This window comes from Diadema antillarum, unplaced genomic scaffold, assembly GCF_040938485.1.
Source record: "Diadema antillarum isolate AM-2024a unplaced genomic scaffold, OU_Dant_1.0 seq00000100_RagTag, whole genome shotgun sequence".
Taxonomy (NCBI): Eukaryota; Metazoa; Echinodermata; class Echinoidea; order Diadematoida; family Diadematidae; genus Diadema; species Diadema antillarum.
In genome coordinates this window covers 403,126-413,342 of record NW_027271188.1, presented here as the reverse complement: position 1 = coordinate 413,342, position 10,217 = coordinate 403,126, and the positions used below count along the sequence as shown (strand labels likewise).

The 10,217-nt window shown below is 37.8% G+C and overlaps 1 protein-coding gene across 1 annotated transcript in view; it reads right to left on the bottom strand.

Annotated features, from left to right (window-relative positions):
- Window positions 1-210: 210 nt before the first annotated feature.
- The window catches only part of LOC139726801 (uncharacterized), a 35,339-nt gene continuing 25,332 nt past the window's right edge, over window positions 211-10,217 (bottom strand). Inside the window, exons 9-14 of the mRNA XM_071637793.1 lie at window positions 6,339-6,484; window positions 4,828-4,931; window positions 3,966-4,146; window positions 3,043-3,400; window positions 2,121-2,346; window positions 211-526 (exon numbers count right to left, since the gene is read on the bottom strand). Coding sequence (XP_071493894.1) covers window positions 211-526; window positions 2,121-2,346; window positions 3,043-3,400; window positions 3,966-4,146; window positions 4,828-4,931; window positions 6,339-6,484 — 1,331 coding nt within the window. The remainder of the gene's footprint in view (window positions 527-2,120; window positions 2,347-3,042; window positions 3,401-3,965; window positions 4,147-4,827; window positions 4,932-6,338; window positions 6,485-10,217) is intronic.

Here is a 10,217-nt window from a genome sequence, read left to right as displayed (position 1 = left end):
CCAGACGGTTATCAAATCACTAGCCAATACAGGTGTTAAACTGTTGACAAGTAGGAAACAAAAACAGCGTTTTTTTGCTTATCAGAAGGTACACACATACGATGTTTTAGTTCGCTTCGTTTTTCCACGTCGCCTCAAGCGACACTCTGTCCTGGTGGCGTAATGAAAGAAATTCTGCAACTTCTAGAAACGTCGAGGAACATTGCGCGTTTATGTAGTTTGTCCCTGTTGCAGGTATCCGATCAGCATGTACAGATAGGCGCTGCAGATGACGAGAAATTGGATAAGACCAAAGATTTTGTCCAGTACGAGAGCAGCTTCTCTCCACATCATTGTATTTCGCTCCTTCACTGTGAGGTCTTCATTGAATGGCAGAGATCCACCGTCAAGCTTTGGGTTCCTTTGGTTAATACCGCCCGTTCCACTGGAGTCCGTCGCTACACCCTTTCCTTTCACTCCGCCAGGACTGGATGGTTGCTTTTCTGCCCTGTCACCTAGGTTCGCGTTCTGCTTGATATCCCTCGATCTTAATGGACAAAAAGAAAAAAAATGACAAGAAACCACTTCAGGCGAAAGATGTCAATATATCAATGGACACGCGGGTATTTAGCTCGGTTGTGAACCTGACCAACTCACGATTACAAGTTATCCCAAAGGCGAATTGCAATGGTTGATGCATTCAAATGGGATTGAACTTAGACGACACCTTTAACCCGCAAGCAGTTCTTAACATGGTGAACAATAACCGAATCGTTTTATTTATTTTGCTGTAATAGTTTCTTTCTAATGATTTGTGAAGTGAAATGTAAAATGTGTGCATGTGCGTTCCCTCATCATTGTGTCCCTATCAAATCCTTCTCATTCATTTGTTCTTAATCTTAAGGCATATCGAAATCAGTGTCATTCACAGTCCTTAATCCTTTACCGGAAAATTTTATACTTTCGCTTAACAGCTGGATGCTCGCGTGTGACTCTTTGTGTTGGCTCATCAAACTCAAACATTGACAGGATACACTCTTTGTTTTAAAGTGTAGACCACATCAAAGTATATATCCATGTTGCGTATAAGACAAATGCACACATATTTTCTAATACGACAGTGTTTTGTCTGGCCATTGATATATGATGCTGCTATTTTTGGTAATCTTAGCTCTTTTTTCAAATAGGAATGACTGTGTTCTACGGGGAATGGCGTAACACCTCGGTCACTACTGACAGCGAACTGTTTCTTTTGATTAAATTGATGTAGATTATCGTTTATCCAGGGGAAGTGTAACGTCAAAATTTTTCTGAATCAGAAAACTGGATCTGAGCTTACGTCATGCGACGTTTCGCTGATTAATAAACAGGTTCTTGTGGCGTCCTGCTTGTGGAAGAATGGTCCTGGTATGTGTGAACTTCCTGCACCGCTTCACTCATATAAGAAGCATTCTTCCACTGGAAGGACGCCAGAAGAAGCTAATTGTTAAGGGGAGAAACGTCGCATGACATAAAGTTCAGATCCAGTTTTCTGATTGATAAGAAATTTGGTGTGTCCTTTGATTTTGAATACATATACATGTGCCTAAAGTGAATAACTTCTGGTGCTGCCGAAGAAGAAAGAAAATAGCCGAAATCATTGAATTGGTCAAACAAATTTTGTATGCCATAGCCTCTAACAGCATAAATGGTTTATGTGTGTGAAGCTATACAAAACACCTTGCAATGTTATGCTGTGCAAGCTTCAATTTTAGCTCTGCATTACCATGGGAATGGGGCATACCATTTAAGGGCAGAGTAATAAAGTAATTACTCGTTATGGTTGATACCATGCGACTAGGGGCTTGGCCGCTAATGAACATAAACTTAATCATACAAATTCTGTATAGCATAGCTTCCAACAGCATATCTGGCGTATGTGTGTGCAGCTACAAAGTACCTTGCAATAGAGCATAAGAATTCACATGCAGTGCAAACTTCAATTTTAGCTTTGCATTTCCATGAGCATGGGGCGTGCCATTTAAGGGCAGAGCTGTAAAGTAATTACTCGTTATGGTTGATACCATGCGGCTAAAGGCTTGGCCGGTCATCTGTTCACCCACCGCGTTGCGCGGCGGCGTGGACTTTTGAGCGTGACTCACATGGAATTGATGAACGTGACCTTGGGAGACTCTGACATCATCGCCTTGATGGCAGCCTGAAGTCTCACCCGGCCAAAGATGGAGCTGCACCAAGCGCAGCGGCTGATGACGAAGCAGGCCCAGCCCGGCAACGCGGTGTCGCCACCCCGGTGGTAGACGCGCAGAACGACGACGGAAAATATGACGGAGGCGCACCCGAGTGCGATCATGATGAAGAAAAACGTAACTGGATGGGTTGAAGAAGAAAGGAAAGCCATTCACAAGAAAGAAGTTGATGTTTGTTTTATTCTTTAAAGCGGCATTATGACCGGTATTAGATTATTCATACCATGGAAGCAAATAATACAACTGAACCATTGCAGAAAGAAGACAAAATACGGAACAGAAGAAAGTGCACATACTCTCACGGACTTGGGGGAGTAGACTGGCCAGTCTTTAACTGGTTTAATAAATAATTATTGCTTGCCAATTTGTACAGAGTGTCTTTGATGAAACACATGATTATAGATTTATTATTGATTGATCTCTAAGCAATTCAACAACAGCAACAACAATAAGAACGAAGTGAAGTAATTTGATACCAAAATGTAAGCTACTATTTCTAAGTCTATGTCACTTTCTCTATAAGATATGAAGTTACTTGGATTTTCAAACTTCTACTATCATAGACTGTGCACTGGCATGAATACACATCCACACACGCACACACATGCACACGAGCATATAGGTGCAATACAAATCAAGTCATTTCATTTGAATCATAATGTCACAAATGTCATGCAGCGAAGCTCCATGAGAAAAACAACGTTGTGCACAAAACGAGAGATGGGTCTAATGTGTTATCATTTTGACCAACAGGCAGGCTTGTCACGTCATAAGTGTGGTGACAGGCAAGTATCAAATGGGGGCGCCCTTTTCATACCTATGATGGAGCTGCTATCCCCGATTGGTGGCATGTTATCCGCCACAAGCTGCTGGAAGAGAATCAGGGCGAGTAGGTTGCTTACGGCTAGTGTCATCTTCTCCCCGGACGCTGGGTGAAGCCATGAGACCAGCGCCATCAACAGCGTGAGGAGCACAGAGGGCAGGATGATAGTTTCGCGAAAAAACGCCGACTCTCGCTGAAGCTTTAGAGTGTATATGACCTTGGAGTAAGGGTACTGGCAGCACAGATACTTGTAGCTTTCGTTGGTGGCTTGGAACGTTTCAGGATACCAGATTCCATTACGATTATAAATGTTTTGACTTGCATCAGCTCCGTCCGGAAAGCGCAACACCATCTACAAAAGTAGCAATCAACATCATAATAATAACATGATCGTAAAGAAGGATGACGATATGCTCGCAAATGATAATATCGTACAGATTTGGCATTACAAGCGATTGACTAATTTTAAACGACGTAAGTTGAATGTGTAATTAAAATCAAAACTTTGTTTATTTTTTTACGAGGTTGACGGGAATCAATCATAAACTGGACGGTACGATTAATGTGAACTCAACGTTATATAGATTAAAAATGAAAATGAAGATAAATGCAGACAGCTTTTTGAACATGAAGATGGTCGTGTTTCTACACGGCTAAAATTCAACAGGAACATCACATACACTACCAGATACTCTAACGCCAATGCATAATGATCAACAAGGAATATGTCGGGTAAGGTTGCAGTTTCACTCAAGAAAAACATCTGCCAGATTTTGGGATTTTCTACATGATGGACATGTAGTATGGAGCTGGTTCTGTTGTGAGAGCAATTGGTCAGTCACAGAAAATCAATACATTATGCATACATCCATGATTGTGTACGTTAGTTATTACAGATCAAACAGTAAAGGGCCTACCGAGCTTTCGTCCAGTGACCAGGGCAAAAAGGTCAGGCGACATTCCTGGACGTCAAACGGAAAGAAGCGGACATCCACCTTGCACGTAGTGGTGAAAATGGCGGGAAAATACCAGTCAATGTTGCCATCATTGTTCACGATAATGTAGGTCTCGGGGAAGCTGATGAAATTGCGATCAACACTGCTTGGGTGAAAAGAAAATGTGCACAAAATAATATGGTTTATTTCCTAATACTCCTCTCTAGAAGAATGAATAGCGGTTCACAATTAAACGACAAGATGTTGGATTGATAGAAAGAAAGTGTGCACAAAATAATATGGTTTATTTCCTAATACTCCTCTCTAGAAGAATGAATAGCGGTTCACAATTAACCGACAAGATGTTGGATTGATAGAAAGTGACACGCATTCAATTGTGTACATTGCGACATGTACATTTAAATCCCGTCACCATTCATAGATATACGTAGGCATTGGTCATTATCAATTCTGATTGCAGAATAAAGATACGAAATTTATCCCAAAAAAAAAAGAAATATCCCTGTGACCTTTGTATTGAATAAAATGTAGGCTTGCCATGTAAATATCAGTCTTTTTCAAACAAAAAATGGGGTCTTTTGTTTTATGAAATGTCATGAGAAATGTTCAGATTTAATGCGAAAATGATGACGTGAAACAAACGATAACATTACAGGATGTCATCTTTCTTTATCGAAATCGTCGAGTTAAATATGCCACGTTTGACGTCAAAGCTCCTACTTTTTGTCTTCATAGCTTCGCACGATGTTTTCATTTCACAATATATCATTACTTACTCTGATTTCCCGGAGAAAATAGAATTGTATTGATTTTCGTTGCTTACCTCTCCTCGAGAACGACGTCTGGTATCCACACGTCCTCTGGTTTCAGGAGAACTGTGCCGTTGAACTCTTTCGCATCCCATTGAAGGTATTCATCTTTCCAACTCTGTGGATGTTAGAGGATATCATGAGTAGCAAGTTTGATGTTTAGTCAGTGGTGTACAAGCTTGCGGGTAATTCAACAACGACGACGACAATAACAACAAAAAAGATGGGTTCTGAACTTCCCCTGTATGGAGACCTTTTTGTCTCTCTACCTTTCTTTTTGTTTTGTTTTTCTCTCTCTCTCTCTCTCTCTCTCTCTCTCTCTCTCTCTCTCGTGTATTACATGTATAATCATATAACATTTTATCACGCAAACACACACGCATGAAAATATATAAATGCATATGAAGTATATATATATATATATATCATGATTGAAAGAAATTGGACTGAGGCGGGACGTTGCTCTCGCCTCAGTCCAATTTCTTTCAACATATATGCAACCAACAATGAGGCACCGCACACGTTCGGGACCCAGGGAACTATCTCTCACACTATTATTATTATCATTATGTATATATATATATATATATATATATATATATATATATATATATATTTGTCTTTCTTTATAGGCACACATGGGGTTAGGTTTGCTCGGTTTTTCGCTTTAGAGTTGAAATTGACTATAGGAAGGCATTTTTTCATTTGCTTTTCATTTACATAAGGATACCTTTTCTATATAGCTCTTTCATAATGACATCTGACATTCTTGGAACAAAACGCATAATAGAAAATGACAAAAATATAAGCAATAGTAATTTAAAGCAAAGGAATGAACAAAAGTACGTTGTAAGTTGTAAAAAATTTAAGGTTGCAGTTTTTATAAATGTACACATCTGTATAAATTGCTTTTTCATGACGTTTCTCAAATAAAAGATTTAAACTGAAAATTTACCATCCGAGAAAATCCTAGAAGAGTGATCACTTGATTTGTCTCGTCCTAGTTCCAGAATGTGTAGTACGCATTTGTTGAATACGAGTAGATGAGTTCCAGTGTGAAGAAAAAGATGAAAACGTAAGTAAAGGGAAAGAAATAGGACTAAGGTTAGACTGAAAGCCTCGTCGGCTGGGTTACATTTTGGTTACAACATAAAGAGCAAAAAATGCTATTTTCAATAAGTCTGGATGAATATCATAATGCATCTAATCCTTGCAGGCTGCCAATGGTAATGGCTTTCATTTGAAATTCATCCCATGCTCCACATATTCCTAGACGTAAATGGCGCTTGACGTCAGATGATAATTATCTATCATTCAATGGAACATAAGTCATATGTATACATTCAATACAATCATTATGCTAAATGCGCCAAAAGTATACAATTTGTAATATGTAATATATAATTTGATAAAGTACTGATAAATCACCTAAGGAATTTCCATGGCTTAACTTCAGTAAGGCAACAATGTTGATATGAACTGGCTATGATCTAGTTACTGTAACAGACAACAACACAACACATACAAACGCGATGAGTTCACTCAGAAGCACCCTGATGTACACTGTCACAGTAGTTGACGAATCCCGCACTGGCCGTGCTGAGCGAGGTCCGTAGTTCGCCACAAGCCTTTCTGCCACTATCTTCTCTGCAGAAAAGGTATTACTTAAACCTTCGATGTAGAAAGGAAGGAAAGGAAAAGGACAATGTTGAAAGAAAATACAACGTTTCATTTCATTCTTTATGCTTACTTCATAACAGAGGCTGCAATAGGCGAAGACACACTAGCTTTATATGACAGACAAGTTATTTTCAGTAGACCTCTTACATTGTCTCACTTTCCGACTAAAGCCAGAATAAATAACATGCCAAAAGGTAAGTGAGAATTTAATTCTTTTAGATCTTTTTTCAGCGGATTCATAAAAGTTTCGTATGTTTATCTGAATCTGATAGGAAGTGATCTGTGGTTTGTATCCCCATTGTAAACGGGAATGTATCACTATAGTAAATGTTTATGTTTAGAAAGGAATTTTCAGCATTTACCTGAAAGATGCACCGCACTATATTTTGTGTCTTTTTTTGTATTTGATTTTCATGACAGATTGTTCAAGACGTCAACATTTTGTTTCAAATGGGGTTGAAAGCATGGAATTACTGTTATTCTTTTTGTTCTACTTTCTTCAATTTCCTTTTTTTAATGAAACTTTGCAGAAATTAAAAACTAAATTCATTCATGAAGTGTCTTAACTGAGATTTAAAATTTCTCATATCTCATTTGTCTTATCTCTCATCCACCAACCTCATTTCATCGCTAGCTCATACAAAACGATGTAAATTTTGTATCTGCTCTGTTGAATGTCGAAAATATCATAGGGTGAGATAAGCCGTGTTGTTAAATCGTGCAACCCAATCACCCAATCCAATCCAATAATGTTATCGAGATTCAGTCCTTCGCAATTTTATTATCACGGTATTAGAAAATCTCCCAGAAAAGCAAAGCTGACAGTCAAAAGGTCGTTAGTTATTTATATGACATCTCATGATTATCACCTAATTGCTGCGAAGGGCGATTGATTTAGACTCGACGATGTGTGCTTTGAAATTTCAAGGAATGGTGGTCACAGGAATAAATTGTAATATCATTTTCAACAATTGCATGCCGGTTAAATTGAAAGGTTCTTTATATATTCAATATTTTCATATCGTTTAGTTTTTGCATTTACAGCAATAAATGAATTGAAAAGAAACGTGTTTTTTTTTTCAATAAACGTTCTTTTGTATTTTATATATTTCGTCTTATCTTTATTTTATATTCACCTGTTGTTGGGAACTTTTTAGCCATATAAATACCAACATGAAAAACATCCGTAAAAAATGCTTGGTGTGCATGACTAACAATCATAGACTTGATGAAGTATTCATTTCTATCTTCATACTCTATTCTACACAAAGCTTCTCCTTGACCCACTATGAGGATACGACTTGCGATCAGAAAATAAACATACACGCTCACATATAGACACACCCACTTATTAAATACTACTGTCTGAAAATAAAGACAGAATAATATTTTCTTTTGTCTGATCTTTTGTCTTATCTTTATTTGATATTTTTATGACGTTTGAACTTTGAAGTCATTTCAATACCACATTGACGCATAAGATTACATTGCTGAAATACTGACAGATTTTGCTGGTGTTTTTTTTTTTTTTTTTTGCATACGAGTGAAGAACGATGGATGACTACGAATTCAATAAGGTGAATTTCGCCCCTGATTTTATTTGTATTCAAGGAAAATCAAATTAATGGTGAGAGATCAGGTCTGTTTTATAGTGGTTCAGTTTTGCCTTAATTTTTTTTCTGTACAATGTATTTTGTTTTGTTTCATTTAAAATAACGAATGGATATAGAGGTGCGACGTATCGTAGCGACGTTGAATACTTTAATCAAGGAGGTAGAGGAGGTTTACCTCCCTGCTTTAATCATACACAAACAAAGGGCCAAAACAAATGATTAAAAAGCAGAGCGTGAATTCATCCTTCAAATGTATATTAAGACAGCGTCTATGGAATAGTCATCATTCAAATTCATTAACATTCTTCTTTATCGTGGATAGGGGTGGCATTGTACTGCTTGATTGTTGCAATGCAATTCAGCCTGCTATATGTGTATACAGCTTCATTTTCTGAAAGATTTCGAGGGCGCTGCGGCAGGTGGTAGTTTTGTGCGTGTCAATGCAACTGCCCGGTAGATTACTCTCGCATTGCTAGTACACATTGTTTTTCTTTCCGATATGAATACTTTGCGGGATTACAATTTCTTGTATTCGTGTGTGTCTGTGCACGTAGCTATTGGAACGTGTGGTTTATGATTATGAATAAGATCGCTGCGTCATGGAGCTAATATGAGATTGCGAGTGTGTGTGTGTGTGTGTGTGTGTGTGTGTGTGTGTGTGTGTGTGTGTGTGTGTGTGTGTGTGTGTGTGTGTGTGCAGGTGTGGTAGTGTAAGACGTAAACTCTGCATGGTTTTGGTGTAAAGTTTGTGTCTGTATGCTTGTGAAAGCATACAAATTGTTGCCCTTTTATGATAACTCAGAGGTAGAGAGAAAAGGACGTGGATGTCCCAAAGCATGCAGAGAACATTTGTCTCATGAGTGAGGATTGACTAAAATCTAATATACACGATATATATATATATATATATATATAATGTGTATAATATATATATATGCGTAAGAAAAATAATATTCCTCTGGTTACTCAGACGTAGCTTCTGCTTTCTCTTTCATGTCTTTCCTTTATCAAGTTCTAAATTTTTTGGTCCTATAGACCTTCATCAGGATCTTAAGGCTGAGGTATACACGGTGGGATATGTCAGCTTCTCAACAGGGAATTATCCATTTTAGTGGGCATATTACTTGCAATCAAAGACTTAGTGCAGTATTTATTTCTATTTTCATACTCGATTCCGCAAAGCACCTCCCATGACCCACTCTCAAGAAACGACTTGTGATCCGCACATCAGAAAATAAATATACATGCGCACAAAGGCACATCCAATTAGACCATCCTGTCTTGAAAAAAAAAATGAATTATAACTGTTGTTTTGTCTTATCTTTACGTAACACTTTCATGTATGTTGCAAATTGATCAACAGGAAATTTTATAACCACCTGTAAGAGGGTTTGATATTACATTATGATGATAAACTCTCTATCATATCATGATATCAAGCTCTATAAAATAATTACTAAATGCTGGTTACAACTTCATGTATGATTTTATTCATTTATTATTATTGTCTTCTTCTTTTTTAACCAAAAAAAAAAAGCATTGTTATGTATACAATACGTTTACTGCATGGATCGACCACTTGAACACATGGAAGTGAATTTTCATAACCATGCAGAAGTGAAATGGTCTGAGGACCAGGCATAACGCATGAACATGATAGGCAGCTATACAAAAAGGTCGCACTAGGTGCATTTCTATTGGCAGCCAAAACGGTCAGAATTAACGTTATATAAAAAGCAGAAAGGTCGCTGCAAAGCGAACAAAGGACGTTGATTAAAGGTCACTGCGGAAAAGAACAAAGGACTGTGATACTAAAATGATCAAATGCCCTGCGCAACGCTAAACTGTCTGGAGGAATTTCGGTTAATAAAGATCAAAGCAAACAAACTTCGTCACATGAAATGAACAAAAGGCTGTGAAACAAACAAAGCACGTTTAGAAACAATTGATCATATGGCGACAAAAGAGGAAGCTTGCTACTTGAATATTTGGTTACTAATAATTTCTAACGGCACGGTATAGCGCTCTTGGCCGTGAAAGGGTGATTTACACCATGTATACTACATGATATCACTTCATTTATCACAGATCTTTTGCTAATCATTTGATCA